Below are 20,895 nucleotides of genomic sequence, written 5' to 3'. Positions count from 1 at the left end.
ATAATATACGCGTATATAACGCCATTTGATCATGGGTCAATGTATATGTATAAATGCATGAAATGCATAAGAAATACGTTAATATAATTTTCTCGGAATGTCATAAAAATAATATGTTTGTCGAATAAATTTTATCAAATACGTATTTTTCTGAGACCCATGAACAGAAGATATAATAATAATTCACATGGGGAATCAAGAAGATAGACACCTCTAATATTTCTATGAATAGAGTCATTTATGGAAATTGTGTATTTGCTCGTTTCGTTCGTGCCGTATAGATCATGCCAAAAGAAAAGAAGGGATATCCTTAACATACCTGAACCGATTCTCGTAGAATTTATAATTTACGCTTTACAAAATCAATCAACCAACGTTATCAATTCTTGATACGGATTTGTTTTGCTCTTTAAAAAGCTCACGATCAGCCACTCTTCTATAAGAGATTCAGTTTGGATTTTTAAGGCAACTTATGAATTCATATTGATGAAACATGAATCAAACTAGTTGTAGGAAGATGGGAACTCACGACCAGCCCACTCCTTAAGAGATTGAATTTCACTCTTGATCTTTAATCCTTGGTTACTAAGGAATAAGTAAAGATTAGCTTGTATTGCTAAAGTACATATATTTGTGTAAATCACGTTCAAAAGGCCTAAAGAATGCTAAAGTGTATATATTTGTGTAAATCACTTTCATAAGGCTTAAAAAATGCTAAAGTGAATACATATATGCTATTTACGTTCAAAAGGCTAGGGAGAATATAACCCTTGTTGTGTACTCTTATAATGTGACACAATTCCATGTATTATATGAGTCACTTGGTGACTTTTTAACCACTTCCTGGGCTGCCACGTTGGTGGTAAGATCCATTAACTTTATCCAATTCTAATTAATTACCAATTAACTTGGTAATTCTCCATTAATTAATCAATTACCCACATAATTAAGAATTATTTCAAATTACTTAAAATACTACTTATTTTTAACACATCTTATACACCTTACTATCATGGCCATGTAGTACCTTGTATGGCACTAGTCCATAAATACCGGGTATTATAGCTCGGACCGTATTTTATCTCAAAATGTCACACTTTGACAAAATTCATTTTCTTCGATTTTCTTACCCTATCACCTTCACGAATTTACTCATCACTTGTTTGAAATAACATAATGCTTATAATCTCAAGATAATCTCATTCCCGGACTTATGTCGATTAACTTACGACGAAGCTTTAACGTACGAAAATACGGGAAGTAACATCACATTTTTCGAGCTTCCATCAATTTACCTATGGCGTATTTTCACGTACGAAAATATAGAGTGTAACATTATTCCCCCCTTTGGAACATTCGTCCTCGAATGTTGACGGATGCATTTATCATTTTCATAGCTTATGTCTTCCGAATAATTTAGTACTCCTTTGTCATTTAGGCGACTGTTATGTGAATAATTCCAAAGGCCAGTGCATTCCCCCCTTTAGGCCTCTTTCTCACACCACGGTTTGTGGTCGGAATTCTTCCAATCTCGTAACTCTTGCTACCTTCTGCCATGCAGCCTGTAGGACTTTTTCCTTGTATGTTCTCCTATGCGACTCTTCCCTTCAGCTTTTATCCAATCTTTAGGCCTCACTTTGGGAACATATACAGAACTTGATAAGATGTCCCTCTGGGAATCTATAGGTGTATTGAAGTTCTTCGGTCGGTACTTTGTCATACTTACGAATATTGCCATATCTCATTTCGTACTTTGTAACTTCTATCCATCCATTGTTGATTTACCTCAATGTTGATCTACAATCTACCACTGATATCTTGAAACTTCTTACGTAAAACATTGTCACTGTGGCTTACATTGCATCGAGGAATACTCGAAGTGATTTTCCTGATCCACTTAGCGGCGATACTATACTTCAATAACTGTACTTTATAGCAACCCAATGTGACTTATTTACGTGGGTATTTTAATCTTGTACAATTCATGAAATCCCTTCAAATCATCACTCCATCGAAGGTCCAAACGTCATCATTTACCTATCACAATCACACCCTTATTCTACTATCAGGGCAGCATTTTATCTCTTTTAAATTCTACTAGTCTTAGACTCCTTTGAGTTTTGTTCAGGCTATGCTGAGATTTATATAACTTAGAGAAACCATCCGCTCTCTTATTTTCATGGGCTTAATCCTAAGGACGTATCCATTCCCATCACCTTCTCGCTCGCCCTTTCTTATCCTTACTCTTGTCTTCAAAAAACCTTGTCGCTTTAGCATACTTTAGCTTGCTACCTATACATATCTATTTATACTACTCGCAACCTTCCTTCAACTTGTTTGCACCATAGATTTCCTTATGTTATTCTGGAACATCAAGCGAGACATCACATCGTCTCTAACTCTTCTTTACTCTCTTGGCTAGATCTCTCGGTACCTAGAAATCATAGGCTGGAAGATATGCCACTGACGATGCCGCTATCATTCCTGGATACTGAATCCCCGTGCTTCTAGCCTTTTATCCAAGTATGGGCTATTCACAACCTTCTGCATTTGAGTATTTTGTACGTTGTTCACCTTTACCTTACTACCTTAAAATCTCGCATCGTATCTTCTATCTCTTTCATGAACTCCCTTCCACATAGGTGTAATTCACGTCCATAACTTGAAGCTCTATTATAATACTTGCACCTCTGGTGCATACACAATCCGGTGGAAGCTTCGTACTGACTTCTTATGAGGTTGGTACTTTTCCAACTGGCTTTATCGTAAGGCCGTTATAGAACATGGTTGTTGTACTTTCTCTCTTATACCTCTGATATTAAGAGTGATCCTACAATGTTCTCGAGGGTTAGTAATTAGTATGGAGTTGAATAGATTCTCTTCGTTTGTGTCACTAACCCACGTACCTTACACTCAAATATACACGTCCATCTGACAACAAAGTTGCTCTAGTCATTTCCATCTAATTAAAGATTAGGAACTAACTCATTCACTAATTTTCTTTTCCATAATAATGAATAAGCCTAACATTTACGGAATAATGAAATAAAAATATAAATTTAATAACTAACTGTAGCAGTAACAACATAACTGGGTACCATGCCGCCAGGCATGTACAATAACCAACTATTCAAAATACACAGAAATTCTAAAACCCAGAACATCGTGAATCACAAACTACAGAAGGAAAGTCTAGTGTCTCTATACATCAGAGTCTAACAAAGGAAAAATACATAAGACAATGGACATGGGAAAGAGTAGAAGGGGACTCCGAGGTCTGCGGACGCGAAAAATATATCTTGAAGTCTCCAAAGCTGTCCCGGCTCACTAATAGTGCGGCTGATAAGGAGTACCTGGATCTGCACACGATAACCATGTGCAGAGAGTAGCATGAGTACACCACAATTAGTACCCAGTAAGTGCCAAGCCTAACTTTGGTCGGGTAGTGACGAGGTCAGGTCAGGGCCCTACTAGTATATATATATATATATATATAAGGTAGAATAAAATACTGCAGTAAAATAAAGACTGAAATTTAACATGAATGAAATCATAGAAGACAACAGCTTAGTACACATAGATAACAACAGGGAATCTCCCGATATACCATTTCGTAATCCCAAACGTAAATGTGTAGTACATGGGGATCTCCCGGAATCGATCTCAAATCGGGTATGTATTTACATGTGGAGGTATTGTCATATCATGACGCTTCACAAAGCAATCTATTGCTGTTACTTCTTCAAATCGTGCTGGCCAAATCCGTTCAAGTGACAATCCGGCAGATTTATTCACTAAATCTTTGCCAACTTCAACTTTTGAGAAGATGGTATACAAGATTGGAATGCGGAGACTCAAATATTTGAAACAAAGTTTTCATCAGGGGGAGTAAAATACGCGATGTACTTTTTTTTCCTTACTAAGATTTTTTCCCACATGATTTTCCTTATAAGGTTTTTAATGAGGCAGCTAGAAATGCGTATTACTAAATATGTGTACTCTTTTTCCTTCACTAGGATTTTTTCCACTGGGTTTTTCCTAGTAAGGTTTTAACGAGGCACAATACATTTTAATGAACATCTAAGGGGGAGTGTTATGAAAATAATTATTGTGGATGTCCATTTATTACCCTGCTATAGATAATCTTCCTGAAGAAGATTATCTATTTAGTACTCTATTGAAGTTTATCTACAAGCAGTTGATGCACACAGGTTGTAAGTAGCTCAATGAAATGATTTGCAGCAGCTTCTTATTAAACAGGCAGGTTGCGAGCAGCTCATGCAGACAGTTTACAAGCAGCTAAAGAAAAGCCTTACAGCTGCTTCCTAAAAAGCCTCGCAGCTGCTTCCTTTCTTCTATAAATAGAGAAGTTTTCAGTTCATTATGTACAACAGTTTGAAGTTGAATAAAAATATCAATCTCCCTCTATACTTGTCTTGATTTATTTACTTTACAATCTTTATTTTATAACAATTTAATGTATTACAATCCTGGCATAATTTGTTTCTATGTTAAACTATCCATTTAAGAGTTGTTTGGTTGTCAAACAAGTTATTCCAAGATTAATTATCACGAGATTATTATCGTATCCTCTCATAGGGATAAAAAAAATACTATCGGAATTAGTTATATCGCGATTTTATCCCAACAAAACGTGCGATAAACTCATTTTAAATTTAATCCCAAAATTAATTATCTCTTATGCCTTCTACCAAACGGGCCTTATGGTGCACCCGCTATCCAAGTGGCTGAAAGTTCAATTAGAGATAAACACGTAAGCATTTACACATAAAGATTCCAAGAATGCCCTTATTCGGGCAGTACCAAACACGTTTTCTTCTGAAATCTGTGTTCAGCAAAATTCCATGATATCAAGAAAAAAGAAAGAACAAAAAAATCTGGATACAGATACCTTATTAGAAAAGCTCTGTGACGTTCAGAGGGCTTATAAAACAGTGTAAATTGTTTCTTGGCGGTGAATGGAGCTTCCCGCTGTTTGTTCGCGAAGCTTTGGAGGAGGTATTCTTTAACCCCCCCCCCCCCCCCCTTTTCATTATTTAATGTGTTCTTCATCTGTATATTATAATGTGTTGTGCCGAACTCTCAGTGGGGTTTTGGGTTTGGTTAAGAATAGAATTTTGTAAATTGGGGGATTGCTCTTCTGTGAGACGTGTTGTCATGATTATTTTCCTGAATTGGTTTATACTGTTAAATTTTTTTGACACAGGAGCGGCTCAAGTAAAGCCAAAGTTTAATGTGAGGCCTAAAAAAGAGTGTCGAACACTTGAACTAATAAATTGGAGAAAGAAGGTGAATAATGAAATCTTGGATCGGAGAAGAAGGTGAATAAGAATATCAAAGAGAAAGACAGAAAAATTTAGAGGTTTCTGAAACATGAAGAGATTAGAGAAAAAAAAATTAACTCGGACAAATTAAGGAAGAAAAGTAAATTTTTTATACGTTATCTAATAAAAGAATAAAAAGTTAAATTGTCAAATCAACTTAAATTGAAACGTTGAGAAAATAATTCATCTACCCATTTTTTTAGTAAGTCAAATGGTTACTTTATTTTTTTATCTAAAATTTTTTATTTCTTTATATGAAAAATTCTACTTTATGTATTAAAAGTACTAAATATTAATGTATTATTTTTTAAATACCTATAAACCTATTATTTCTAAAAAAAAAAAAAAAAAAAGGGCCCCCACATTTTTTTCTCCTAAACAGATGGGCATAATTGTTTCAATTCCTTTTGGCAGGTAACTTGCTGTTCTGGGTTAGACCTCACGTTTACTCTCATAAGAAGTATTCCAAGAATGGAATTACCATTAAGTATATAGATCTCCAGAAGCACATCGGATCAGAAAAGGGGTATTCGTCAACGAGTGCTCGAGGCACCATTTATTGTTCAACTCAGCAGGAAAGCAATGCTGGCTTGCCTTCTGATCATATTGGAGTTAGTGCAAAAGTGATTTTTGCTGCTGCACCCGCAATGGGTCATAATCAGGTAAAATAGATGTACTTACCATATGCATTATGAAGCTAGCTTTGGGGTTCCAAGGAATTATTTACTTTATAGTGTCTTCTCTTAAAGCCGTCCTGGACTAAGCTCATGCCAAACAACTGTTTGCATCGCTTATTTGACACCGATCAAAAGAGTTAAAACTAAATTTATGTAAGCTGTTACCGTCTTGATCAGTTGCCAAATTTGCCTCCGCATATGGCTTGTGGAGGAAGGAACATGGACTTCTATATTTAGTCTGTTCTGCTTAGCAATTCTACACTTAATTATGTGCACGCGAGGAAAGCAGATAAGTGAAAATGATAGAGGCTTAGAGCGTAATTGTTGACTGCAGAATGGGTACTTATTCTTCCAATTGTAAAGAAAAATGTATGCACACGTCTACTACACCAATCAATCATTATTCCAACCTACTTAGAAGTAATGGCCTTACTCTGGATGATAGTCTGAACTATAATATGACTGTCTTGTAATCTTTCATATTGGTATACATGCGGAATTAGGTTGAATTGTTATTAAAGATAGAAAATTGAGGAGCACAATCAAACTTACTGCTGATTGCTGAGCAACTTGCTCACAAATGTCTCAAACTTTCATATTCAGACTTGTAACTAAGATAGAATTATTTTCTTTTACAGCCCAAAGTTCTTTTCTTTTCTTTCTTCTTTTAAAAAGAATTTTCTTAGGAGGTGCAAATTGTTTCAAGTATCTAGATCAATTTAAATTGTACTGAAATCTGAAATAAAGAACTGTTTTATGTCATATACCTCGAAATATGCTGTCACTAAGTTCTTTGCAACCTTTGTGAACTTCCCATCAAAGTTTGGCTGCCAAAGGGAGAAGCAATAATGCAATATATATATATATATATATATATATATATATATATATATATATATATATATATATGGTTTCCATTTAATAGCAAATATTAGCACATTACAGCCTTTATGCCTATTATCTCTCTATATTCTCACTGTGTGTCTTGTACTTATTGAGTTTCCTAGTGAGATATTTTTTTGACAACTAGGTAGAAAATCTTAGTATATGCTTTCAAAGAAAAAGTTATATATATTCTGTAGCATGTAGTTCATGTCATTCTGTTGCCCGCATGTGCCAAAAGTAGATATTATTTCCAAGGGTTCACTTAGCTGCAATTAAACATTGTTCTTGTAGGAAATGCCTGGCTCTTTGTTCTTTCCAAGGTGCCATTTGATTCTCTATCACATATCTTGAACTCATGTATGTTATAGTTCTAGATCTCAATCCCGGTGACTGTTTAATTAGATGTCTTACAACTAAGATCCTTCTCATTCCAAGTATAATTCCTCCCCCAACGTAAAATCTATTTAGATTTAGGCATGTGTCACTTTTTGTTTAGTTGGAGATTGACATATTATAATTATAACATTCTTTATTCCTTTTTTTTTTTGAAACATAACATAGATATCAAATGTTTTATTGGATTAGTTCATACAAAATACGGGCTAAATCCTAAATTTAAGACATATTGGATCAAGTCAACATTTTTGGTCAAGAAGTTCAGATTAATTATTTAAGTTAAAATTACACGATTTAAGTGAAATCAGATTAGATTTGGTTTAGGGTGTTAAATTGGGTTTCTACAAGATGAGCTCATCCATATTCTTCAACTCAAAGGCATATTAGGGTTACTTAGAGGCTACTCCACTCCAATACCCTAGCTCACAAGTCACACCTATAAAAGGGGCATTCAAAGGTGTATCCTAGTTGTCAATGAATTGAGTGGGTTCAAACCTTGAAGATCAAAGTTCAAATCTCAGTATAGACCCCACAAAAAACCTAGGTGATTTCTTCCATTTGCCTAAACCTTGGTGGGCAGAGTTATGCAATACATGTGTTGGTGGGAGGTAGTAGGTACACGCTGGAATAGTCGAGGTAGCGCATGCTGTCCCTGATACTATCATTATTAAAAAAAGGGTCACACCTACCATATATCTCTCTTTGGGGGGGGGGGGGGGGGTATCTTGGCTATTGGTAGTAGAAAAGAGTGGCACTTTTTATATTTCTCTTTGAAGTTTTCTAGCAAAAAAGAGAGGTCAAGAGAAGTTTTTCCTCTAATTATCCCAAAGTAAAAACAAATGCATCTTGGAGATCAAACATAACCCAAGGAGATCTACATCATCCCTTTTTTTAGAGATACGCTACTTTGTCCTCGAGTTAAAGAAACAAGAAGGATCAAGAGAAGTTGTTGTGATGTCCATGGTGTGGTTACATTGGACTAGCCAAATGGTACCACTGCCTTTTTTTGCTCTTTCAGGTGCTACCTAAAATCATGTGAAAATTTTGGGTTTGATGCCATATAGATGTGATAGTTTGTTGCTTAATATTTTCGTTTGAACTAGATTTCGCTTGTAAATATCTTTCGGAATAAAATGCACCATTCCATCTGAAACTTTTTCACTCCTATGATCTTGCCCCTTAATTTCGTTGGGCTAAAGAAGTTGATACACCTGTGACTTTTCAGATTTCTATGGTGCAAGGATCCTTAAAGTATTCAATTCAATTGGATCAGATATAATGACGACTCCTTTTATTTATACAGATCTTGTTAATGTTTCTCTTGCATGATTTCTTTAGGGTAAGAAGCACTGCTGTAAACTTCACTATTCTAGCATTTATAGCTTAAAATTTGTGAATGTCCTTTACTATGCCTTTATGTTGTGTTGGGGATATCTATTTCTTGAAATTCAGCCACAAAAAGTTTTCAGGAATCACATCCAGAATGCAACTCTAGAGTTCCTGCAATTTTGACAGCTCTGGAAAAGATGAAACTGACTTCTAAGGTATGCCACAAACACAGCAATTATTTGTCAATGTTGATTTTTGTGTTCATTGTTTTCACCAGTGACTTATAAAAGACAAGTACATACGATATCTCCCAAGGGGTCATTTGAATCAGGATAAAGGATAATAATTCAGGGGTAAAATGTGAGATTATTTTATTCTATGTTCGATTGAAAATTTTGATTCTGGTATAAGTAATCCTAGGATTATTTATACCACAATTTTGGTGTTATTTTATACGTCATTCAATGTGGGATATCATTTTCGAGGTTAGCTTATCCTGGGATAAAACAACAACAACAACAACAACAACAACCCAGTATAATCCCACTAGTGGGGTCTGGGGAGGGTAGTGTCTATGCAGACCTTACCCCTACCCTGGGGTAGAGAGGCTGTTTCTGATAGACCCTCGGGTTCCTCCCTCCCTCCAAGAGCTCCCCACCTTGCTCTTGGGGTGACTCGAACTCATAACCTCTTGGTTGGAAGTGGAGGGTGCTCACCACTAAAGCAACCCACTCTTGTCCTGGGATAAAACAACCAAATGACAAAAGATGACCTTCTCCAAAGCGCTTCTCCTTAAGTCCTTTAAGAAGGCCAATGTTAAAATTGGAAATACAAGTTTACCCAAGTTTATGTAGTGTAAACTAAAAAATATGTTTTATACTATATCCCGTATATCCGATTGTTAATCCGATGAACAAGACATCTACTAAAAAAAGTAAATAATTTCGTTCTTATTTAATCTCCATATTATAATGCTCACATTATTATCCCAGTGTAACTTGTTCGTAAACCAAAAAACCCTATAAGGGAATAACTGAAAGTCTGAAACCCCCCCTTAATATAACAGAATCTGTTAAAACATCATAATATCTCACATTAACTTCATAGGAAAGTCTTCATCATGAAACCAGTTAAATGGACAAAGGTTTTTAGATTTTCAATTATTTTAGTTCTGTATGGACATCCTACTCAAATAAAAGGAAAAATTTGATCGATATTTTGATAAGTAAATTTTATTTTCTTATTAGGTAAGAGCTCGCAGAGCTTTGGTCTAGTGGCAAAAGCGCATCACGTGGTGTATAGGTTAGGCGGACGTCACTTGTTTAAACCCTGCCTCTGGAATATAAAAAGAGAAGGGCAGAGGGGTAGGCCAATTATACATTGGGTTGCAAACCGTATACCACTGACTCTTGAGGATTTTTTGGTTCTAAAAAATAGATTATTGCTAGAAAAGGAAAATTAGATTCTGACATTCTTTATGTGCTGGAAGTCTAGAATTTGGTGTCAGTTATGCTGATCATTACATATGGCAAGAAGCATATATTCTAGCTTGTAACCAGACCTTCTACCATTTGGTAAGATTGATAAATATTATAATCCACTAAAATAAATAATAACTGATGTTGGAAGTAATCAAATTTATGGTTTTGAGTGCTTAGTTACCTTTTAAGGCTGGCATATTTGCCAGTTCAGCTATTTAGCTAACCTACCTCCTATTCTGAAGTGCAAAGCAACACATGGAAGGATTTTATGGGAGCTACCATCCTACCGTAAAGTGTGAAGCAACTTCTACAAGGAACCTAAGGAAGATATTATAAAGTAAAAAAAATGAACTTCAATAAAGATCCACCCCTTTTAGGTGGATCTTTATTGATGTTCATTAATGCAGTGAATTTTCCTTTGTCATATGACCCTTACCACCTGGGCTAGTCATAGGAGGGCAGGAGAGTTCCTATCTGTTATTTTGGGGGCGGGGGGCGGGGATATGGGTCTGATTAAAATGACCAGAACATTTCTGTGCACTAGTAAGATGCACATATTAATGTTTTTTCGAATACCTTTGCAACTAATCAAGCTATCATGTGATCCAGTTTCGAGGCTCAGATATTGTTGAAGTGCAGAATTTCAGACCAGCTACAATAGATGATATAGCGAGTGTTCATGCTGGGGCATATATCTCAGGGCTTGAGAAGGTAGAATAACCATAAGGTTTGGTACTTCTTCTTATTGAATGTCATCGTACAGTAAATCAGAACTTCTGTGAGGGTGTGTTTGGTATGATGGCAGTCATTTTCCAGGAAAATATTTTTTGGTTGCCAGAAAATATTTTCTATCAAAATGAGGAAAATGACTTCCATTGCTTATCGACGGAGGCCATTTTCCCCGACAACTTTTATTGTCGTTGTTGTCACCATTGTCACCATTATTCTTTCTTATCCTATCTTTCTTTTGATTTGTCAACTATCATCTGCAGGCTATGGATCAGGCTTCAGAGAAAGGTCTAATTTTCATCGAAGGATCTGGGCCAACATATGCTACTGCCACAGTAAGAATACATATTTTAAGCTGACTCTCCCGCTTTCTGATGCTAGTCTCTATAGCAGTCAGTTTCCACTTTTATTTGCAATCAGAAAGATACGTGATGAAGATTGTCTGTGATTTCTGAAAAAGGTTATTGGTGTTCCGAATTTATCAGATTTGATTATTCTTTATTCTTGAGGAATATCTTAAACACGTAACCTAAATGACAGTTAAACACGCCCAACAACACTCAATCTGCACATAGATAATTCGCATGCATCCGTTCATGTCCATTGAAGTCCAACAAGACCCATCTAAGGCCTAGGATTGGCTCCATATCTTTTTTTGATAATGAGGATTGACTCCATATCTAAACACCCAATTCTTCAGCTCATTTATACGTAATAAATGAAATTTAGATAGTAAGATTACCTCTTGGAGACATTTGAAATTTCTATCTTTGGTGGATTCTTGTGATTAATTAAGGATCTAGAAATTTTTCATAGAGTGTTTGGGCTAGCAGTAATTAGTCATAAATGCACCAAAACTTCATTAAACGCTCACCTTGATTGGCAGGATACTCCTTGCATAACTCAAAACCTTATCTCTTTTCCTCTTCTTCTTCTCTTTCCCGACTCTGCTGTATTTAAAGTATGCGAGCTCTTGCTCTACAAGCTCCCTTGCCTTGGCAAATATTCACTTTCTCGTAGAGGGCTCGCAACGTGAGCTTGCTTGATCCTCCCAGGGCCAATCCTCGCAATGCAGCTCGCGAATGCCGTAACATTTCTGACTGTTGATTTTCTCCAGTGAGTCTCCAATCCAGCTTTCCTCACGATGCGTGGCCATTGTGGGATTGGGTGGCCTGGCTATGCCTAGTTCTCGTGGTGGTCTCGCGATGGACCTCAGTACCATGTCTCGCATACTTGGTTAGGACTCCCTCTCTCACGACACGGGCCCATCATGCGAGGGTCTTGTAGCATGAGTTCTATCCAAACTTCAATTTTTTATCTTTCCTTGCTCTTTTATCAATCTAAACCACTTTCAAACCATACCATACCCACATTATCTTGTCCCAAACACTTCACCTCTGTCATGTGGATTTGTTTACATCTCCGGGATACATTATCAAGTCGTTAAGGTTGTGCTTAGTTGTAATTAACGTTTAGCCTTACAACCTTGGTCGGTCTAGAAGCCAAAATACTGCTGTATCTACTGCACTGCTAGGTTTTAAGCACACATCACCCTACTCTAAAATACTGCTTTATCTACTGAACTGGTAGGTTTTAAGCATACATCATCCTACTCTATTGCCACCTTGCACAAAAACAGAAAAATAGAAAAACTTTGCATCTGAAATTAGAGATACTATATCTTGACTCATGCTTTGCATGGGCATTTCTTCATCAATTAGTTTTTCTTTTCCTTCTGATTCAGAATGAAGTTGATGTGGATGAAGACATCTGCAAGCAAGTTCGTACTGGTTATGGTGAAAAAATATCTACAATTATCAGTTGCTCTATTGACTAAATAAGGATATAATTTTTTATTTGATTAGCAATCAGAGCGAAATCAATTTTCCAATATAAATAACTGCCTTTGTAAAAGAGTTTTAAATGTTTCATATAAGGGAAACCAAATAAATTAGATAACTACAAATATTTTGATCGATTAAGTAGGAAATACTAGTATATGGTTTAAAGTAATGTTCTGGAAAGATTGTATACTCTGTCCTTCAAATATCACCAGAAAATGCTCTTTCAATAGTGCTGCAAATGTTCCAAAGATAGAAGGATTACAGAAGGCGTTCTGACCTAAAATAAGGGTGCTCGCTGTGCAGAGAATTAATATATTATGATTGTTCCACCTCCTTCCTCTAACTATGGCAACTAACCACCTGTGCCTTCTATAAATCTTCTAGCTGCTGCAGATCTGTCGCTTCAGTTGGCTTCTGGATGGTCACTTCTATCTTCCTTCTCTTCTGTCCACCGGAAATAAACCTTCCTTGACATGATTCAGTGAGACCAAAATGATTAACATTTATCCGTCTTTCCAATATTTTTGGAATTTACTTTAACAATCCTTGTCCCCAGACCCCACTATGTGGGATTACACTGGGTATGTTGTTGTACTTTAACATTCCTTGTACACATTTCCTTGGAAAACATAAATGTGGTTTCACCAATACATTAACCAGTTACAATGATACATTGCTCTTGTATTTCAACATTGCACTCACTCTTGCAACTTTTGGAAGAGTTACGTCACTTACCCTTCTAGTAAACACCCCCCCCCCCTCCTCCCCCCAACCCAAACAACAACACCTTATTGTTTTATTTTGTTGGTAGTTTACTTTTCTTACTCTATACTCAGAGGAAGTTCACAACTAAGTCATCTTCGTCTATGGCCTTTTTTAGTCTGTTCCCAAGGGAATAATACATATCTATATTTGGAGACTCTTTTAACTTTAAAAATTCCATTTACCCTTTGATGATTTGCTCTTATAGCAATAGTAATTTCAATGCATGTTTAAACAAGTTTTAAGAGCACTTTTTGATATGTCCCAAGAATATTTCTTTCTTTCTTAAACTACTTCTTTCTTTCTTAAACTTTGTGACCATTCAACAAAAATGAAAGAAAGAGTAGCTTTCTCGCCTTTCTCATTAAAGGTCACTTGTCGCACAAAAAACTGTTGATACATAGTCTTAAGTAATCTCTTGATTCTGGATGAGCATTTGCTTGCAGAGCTCATTCCACTGAGACCTGTGACCAAGTCAAGATGGTCTTACAGATTGTCAAACAGTGACTTAACGTTTTCAGAAAACATTTCTGATGTTTTATGTATTGAAAGCATTTATTTGACTAACTTTGATTTCTTTGGGCTTGTAAAATTTTTGCCTATTTCTAAATGGGAGGTTATCTTCTAGTTTGAAGTTTATTTTTGTAAGGGGAAGGATAAGACCATGTTAGGCAAGCATCTATTTAACCAATCTTCTAGGACACCATGAAAGAGGATTATTCGGAAAAATCCCATCAGAAAAGCTAGTTGCTTCTTGTATGAGTCTTCTACAGCAACATCATAATGAGACACAAGTGGTCATTTATGGTGCTTAATGTTGATCAACTAAACATTATGAAGATGCTGTTTAGAAATTCATAATGCATGATGGAGGAGTGTAACTATGAAACCCTAGCCGTATAGTTAATCCCATCATTAGCATTCCATTAAGGAAATTTCATGCTTTAACTTCTCTATTATTAATGAAATAATAACTCTTAATCGGGCAAGTTTTTGAATTTGTTATGAGCTGACAAGGATACTTAAATTATTGATTTCTGTGAGAAGGATTTAACACAAAGAAAGTGTTCTATGGCAATGTGAACTCTGATGTGGACATTCAATAATGCAGACATTCCAAGAGTCATTATTTGCAGCTGGAGCTGGAATTTCGTTGGTTGATTCAGTGGTAATGTCTCAATCCAAGATGTTAGTAATATCTCAGTGTACTGGCACTACAGTTAGAAGTTACAAATGTAGCGATCGCTTTAGGGTGCATTATGATGGTAAACTTCAGCATTTCAAAGCTTTAGTAATTGCTTCATATGATATTTCAGGTGGCAGCATCGAAATTTAGGAAGGATCCTCCTGTCGGTTTTGCGCTCATTCGACCTCCTGGTCACCATGCTGTTCCAAAGGGCCCCATGGGCTTTTGTGTCTTTGGAAATATTGCTATTGCTGCTCGTTATGCTCAACGAATGCATGGATTGAAGCGTGTTTTTATCATAGATTTTGATGTTCATCATGGAAATGGAACCAATGACGCCTTCTATGAGGACCCAGATATATTTTTCCTTTCAACTCACCAAGTAAGCTACACATTACATTGAACAGATTGCTTTGAAAATTTTTAAACATTCTACTTCTAAAAAGAACTGCTAGTATAAAATGTAGTTGAATGAAGTGAAGAACATTTTTTTAAATCTAATAATTGAGCTAGATCTAGTGATCTGCAAAGATGATTATCCTTGACAGTATGTTCGTTTCAAGGTTGTTTGGCACTTAGTGATTACTTTCGTGGCACTTTCCTTCATGTTATTTGTTACAGATGGAGCAGAAATAAAGTACATTAACTATGATTATCTTGCCCAATGACAGCAAGATTAAATTTCTGGTTTGGTAGATTCATATGCCTCTTCACTTTTTCATCATGTATTCTTTCACTTCTTACATGAACAAGGAAACAACCTTCACTCCTGCTGCCATGCTCTGCTTTTCACCTCAACCAACCATTGTATAAATTGGCAATAGAAATTTCGTGTCATTATATACCAGCTATTCACCTCGAAGTGTAAAACTAATATGGTTTAGAACTCTGCAATTGGACGAATTTAATAAGTCATGCGCTCATGATATCCTTGGATCAGTGTAGGCTGGAAGTTATCCTGGGACTGGCAAGATAGATCAAATTGGTTCTGGAAGTGGTGAAGGATCAACACTGAACCTCCCTTTACCTGGAGGATCAGGTGATACAGCAATGCGAAAGGTGTATGATGAAGTTATTGTACCATGTGCTCAAAGGTTCAAGCCAGATATAATCCTTGTTTCAGCTGGGTAATTTTCTTGTCTGTGAAAATAGTCTTAAAATTTTGGAGTAAAAAATGAAAAAACATGACTTAAACACAGTTCTTTTTGTTCTGTCACTGTAATACTGTGGCTCCTTTTTCTTTATTTGTGAATAATTGATCATGTATTATGTTGCCTGCTAAACTAGCAAGCTTTAGTGAGGTGGGAAAATATGGTATAATCACTACTATCATGCCTCTCATAATTTATTCTGCTCTTGAAACGTTCTTGGCAGTCTAAAGGATGTAGCCTTTGCTAGGCATGTCAAAATAACACTGCCTACTGTATTTAGAATGTAAACATTAAAATACGACTCAGTGGTTCTTATGCGCGTTCGATGTTTATTTGGTTAAGGTGTCATCGATAATTTTCAGGTATGATGCCCATGTGTTGGATCCCCTCGCCAGCCTGCAGTTCACAACAGGAACATATTACATGCTAGCCTCTAACATTAAGCAACTTGCCAAAGATTTATGTGGAGGGCGTTGCGTGTTTTTCTTAGAAGGGGGTTATAATCTCAGTTCTCTGTCAAATTCAGTTGCGGACTCGTTTTGTGCCTTTCTTGGGGAGCGGAGCCTGGCTGCAGAGCTAGATGATCCAGCCTACTTGCACGAAGAACCATTGAACAAGGTGAAGCAGGCAATAGAAAAGGTGAAGCACATACATTCCTTTTGAAAGCTTCTAGTGACAGTTTTCTAGAATTAGTATGCTGTGTAAACAATTTTTTGGCGTTTGCTGTCTGGTTCTTTTAGTTCTTCCAAATTATTATAGTAGCTTCTCTGGATGCCCTCACCACAAAATTTAATTGCTCATAATGATCGAATTAACATGAGTAACCTTAGAGAAGCACTTCCAAACTCAAACCTACAAACTTTCTTGAATATAACCATCAAAAGATTAAAAATACATTTTCAAAAATCAGGCAAAAAGGTCTTCGAGAAATAGCATTGAAATAAACTGAAAGAAGAAAATCAGTCTCCCGATGATCAAGTTATGACCTTTTTCTATTATGTGACAATAAGCAACACCAAAATGGTCTACGATGAGAGAAAATAAGTTGATTGAAAGGAAGAAAGTCTTCACACCTCTACCTCTGTTACTCAAGTAAATAAACCAAAATGATTTTCAATGTGTCACTGGTACTCTATCAACACAATCATGAACACTACCATATCACCTATGTTACTCAATTTGTTGAAATGCAAGAAAGTAAAATTACCTCAGCTTGAAAGGTCTCAATTTACTTCAACACGGAAAGGTTTTAACTTCTTAAATTTACCATTAACTACTATAAATTTATTTGCCCTACTCTTTCTGAAGTACACAAAGCCCATATGCATGACCTCATTCAATCATTTGGAGTTCTTCACTTTATCACATCAGGTTTTCTCCTTCGGGATTTCTGTTGAGACCAACATCAAAGTGAAAAATAACTAGTTAAGAACAAAATAATATTGACAAATACAAGAAAAAACAACTAGACCACGTGAGGTTCACATGGTTCTTTAATCCTTGTTAAGCGTATAATATTTGAAGATACTAGAAGAAATACTACTCTTTTTACTCTACCTTTGATCCACTCTTCTTCTGCTCTTGACAACTCCACCACATTGCACTAAGTAGGTTCTTTGTAAAGGAATTATATGACCCTAAATAAGGGGGAAAAAAAACGCAAGAACATTTTAATTAGCTTTTTTTGTTTTTGATAAAAGATATACAAATACTATATAAGAGTTAACATACGTCATTTCTGCTTTACCATCCTGAGCATACACCAAAGGCGTATATCTATAGTCACCAGTTGCCAAGTCAAGGTATATGTACCCCAACGCATCAGGGAAAACAACCTCCACTACATCAAATGGATTAAGAGGTAGAAATATCTAACTTCACCTACAACATTTGGTGCATCCGGAGGAGGGGGGTTGTTTATGAACAACTCTCCTAACTAACTCCTTGTAATCTTCCAAGTCTTTCCTAAGACTTTCATTATCAACTGCAAGTTTTAAAAAATAAAAGTTATTGCATAAATAAAACTATACCCCCTCAGTTTCAATTTATATCACGCTTTCTTTATTAGTCCATTCCAAAAAAACATTTTTATATTTGACAGTAATTTACTTTTTAACTTTCAATTTTATCCATTTTACCATTAATGAGAAGCTTTTATAGCCACACATATGTGATGACCCCACAAAGCTTTTACCCTTTAACCTTTTAAAATCACAAGTTTTAAAATTCTTTTTTTCTTAAGCTCTATTTCGAGTTTACTACCTCATATGAATTAAAACGGAGAGAGTAACTAATAATAAAGTGTTATCTTGAATTGAGTACTACCTTTAACCTGGTAGCAAAATTGCCTAAACGGACATTATTTTCCATTCCAAGATAAACCCCCGAGCCAAATTGCAATGGCGACGATCAACGTCATGAATTGCCCTCAAACCCAACATAATTTGCCTGTAGAGACAAAAATGAACAATAGTGAAACAAAAATTGAATCAACTATTCAGGAAAAAACATTATGACTTAATTTATTTTTTAAATGCACTGTCAAATCCAACACATTTGCGACCACGATATTTCCACATATCATTCTGTTTTGTGTCCATCCAAGTCATTAACACTGAGATCCTTTCAACAAATACAAACCATTGCCCATCTTCATGTTTTTTAAGTCCATAAGGTTTCATGAGGTATGGGGAGTTGATCTCATTTAACATCTCCATACACTCATTGGCTTCACTACGGGTAGGGTAAGACAATGCAAACATTTACTTTTAGATTGGAATCCGAGAATTGAACCACGCAATGCCAAAGGTTGTTTGCATTACGATATTTTTCTTCAATTTCGTAGTAGACTATGAATCTAGGACGGACATTCCTTGGGCTGCTATTGAAGGCACCCTACACAGACAGAGAACGAACTTAGTGTATGCATTGAACAAACAAAGGTATTTTCTTAATAGTAGTAAGTGGGGGAAATGACCAGCTATATTAAGGTATTAAAATTTGACATGACAAAAATGATGAAAATAATTTGGGTTATTGGGTACAATACACTTTTGAATCTCAAGCTGACCAGTGTAGAGGCTTGCATCCACACACTCTACTTTCAGCACGGAATACGAAGCCTCTTCTTTAACTAAAATTAAAATTAAGGGTAAATAGCTTTACATCCCTAACTAGATAATCTCTAAAAAAAAAATATGTATATTATTTAATAAAATGAAAAGTAGCCAAACATAATGAAATGTAGCCTATACTTACAAGTAACATGTGATTCAGGTAGGGGCTGATCAGTCTCCCCAACAGGCATTAACTCATCCACTATTAACATGGCGAGTTGGATTTCTTCAGAGATGGCGCCAGGAAGATCTTTTTCAATACTGCTCAACTCTTCGATGGCATACTCGATGGATTTTATTTGCTGGAGAGCTTCTTCTTGGTCTTTATTTAGGGTTTGTCTTTTGGTAGCGAATTCCACTGAATGAAGGATGCGCTTGAGTTTCTTCCTAAGGATGCGGAGGCGCTTGTTGGTCACCTTCATCACTGGTTTAAATTCCTCTTTGTCGTTCGACGCCATTGGTCCATCTTCAACTTCGTTTAACTCATTCCCCTCATTCTTCAAACAATTATCCTTTACTTTTGACATGGCGAGTTCGATTTCTTAAGAGATGGCGCCAGGAAGATCTTTTTCAACCATGCTCAACTCTTCGATGGCATACTCTATGGTTTTCTTTTGCTGGAGAGCTTTTTCTTGGTCTTTATTTAGGGTTTGCCCTTTGGCAGCGGATTCCTCCGAATAAAGGATGCGTTTGAGTTTCTTCCTAAGATGCAGAGGCGTTTGTTGGTCACCTTCATCATTGGTTTAAGTTTCTCTTTGTCGTTCGGTCCATCTTCAACTTCGTTGTTCGACGCCATAGGTGGAGGTGGACTAGAGTGGAGTGGTCGGTGAAATGGTTAGGATTTCTAGAGAAAGGGTTTAAGGGTTTTTATATAAAAGGAAGGAGAGGCAATCGAGGTGTTTTGATCGTCAATTCGTAGTTTGGATGTTGTTTGGTGTGATTTGAGTCCTCGAGCAAGTTTGCATTATGTTTTGGGAATGGTTGGTATAATTGGACGGGGTCCCGGGGACCTCAGGTGTGTTTCTGATGGGCTACAGGTCATTTCGCCGTGTTTGAGCTGTTGTTTTTGAGATCTGGTGCATCCTTCTTCGCAATCGCGAAGAGCAAAGTGTTGTTCCACGCTTTGAGATTTGGTGCATCCTTCCGTGGTTATAGCACGATCGCTTTAATAATTATATCTAGCTTAACTAATTCTGGATATTTTATGTTCTAGAAAAATTTATGCACTTTTGCCTTAAACCTCTTTTAATTGCTTGATTATTCATAATTATGGAATTATCTTGAATCGAGTTACGCGTACGTGTACTGATTTTGTTTGGCACATTAAAAATCATGTCACGCATGCGTGTTCACAATTGATAACACTTTTATTATTATTAAGATTATTCAGTCAAAGTCGCGCGAACGCGTACCTTGAATTATTTTTCCTAAACTAAGTTGAAAATTGTTGTAAAGTCAAGAGTTATGAAATGTATTTGTGTAGAACTAAAAGTATGGAATTTAATTTCTAGAATTATTTACAAAATGAATTACTTTACTAAGTTATGAATAGTATTTGCAATTATTCATTATGAAAGAAATATGAGCTAGCTTATGAATTTTATTACCATGGGCCATAGTACTTAAACCATCCGACCCAAAAATTCCTAAAGGCATGATCTTTCTAATTTTAAAGTCAGAAAATTCCATGGCCCATTCTTCCTTAACATCAAAATTATTTCATCAACGTTCGTATGGCCCAATTTCCCTTATACATTGCTGCCTTTTGTACCTTGATTTACTTTAACATGAATTTTTACTTCTCTAAAATTATATTGAACAAATAATGACAGTGAAAGCTTCATGCCTTACTAATTCATGGAACGAAATATTCTATAAAAATAATCTACCAAAAATAGCTAGAAAATTTAAGAAAAGAAAACTAACCAAGAACTGGAAAACTATTATTGTTTATAGATTAAAAGGAAACAAACATGTTCTTGCTAAAGCTTTAA

General features: G+C 36.0%; 1 protein-coding gene across 5 annotated transcripts in view; it reads left to right on the top strand.

Annotated features, from left to right (window-relative positions):
* The window catches only part of LOC104117070 (histone deacetylase 14, chloroplastic), a 133,556-nt gene extending 113,362 nt beyond the window's left edge, over positions 1–20,194 (top strand). The window contains exons 1-10 of one of the 5 annotated variants that reach the window (XM_033661519.2): positions 4,847–5,019; positions 5,760–6,007; positions 8,773–8,847; positions 10,723–10,824; positions 11,106–11,177; positions 14,560–14,616; positions 14,765–15,016; positions 15,580–15,761; positions 16,148–16,424; positions 19,062–20,194. In XM_033661519.2, the coding sequence (XP_033517410.1) occupies positions 4,980–5,019; positions 5,760–6,007; positions 8,773–8,847; positions 10,723–10,824; positions 11,106–11,177; positions 14,560–14,616; positions 14,765–15,016; positions 15,580–15,761; positions 16,148–16,424; positions 19,062–19,250 (1,494 nt within the window). In that variant the 5' untranslated portion in view covers positions 4,847–4,979 and the 3' untranslated portion in view covers positions 19,251–20,194. Of the gene's footprint in view, positions 1–4,846; positions 5,020–5,759; positions 6,008–8,528; positions 8,643–8,765; positions 8,848–10,722; positions 10,825–11,105; positions 11,178–14,559; positions 14,617–14,764; positions 15,017–15,579; positions 15,762–16,147; positions 16,558–19,061 lie in introns of those variants that run through there. The other 4 variants (XM_018777929.3, XM_033661523.2, XM_070175147.1 and 1 more) reach the window with 4 other exon arrangements.
* The last annotated feature ends 701 nt before the right edge of the window (positions 20,195–20,895 follow it).

This window comes from Nicotiana tomentosiformis, chromosome 5, assembly GCF_000390325.3.
Source record: "Nicotiana tomentosiformis chromosome 5, ASM39032v3, whole genome shotgun sequence".
Lineage (NCBI taxonomy): Eukaryota > Viridiplantae > Streptophyta > Magnoliopsida > Solanales > Solanaceae > Nicotiana > Nicotiana tomentosiformis.
Note: the sequence above shows the minus strand (reverse complement) of the source record. Positions and strands in the feature narration are given on the sequence as shown.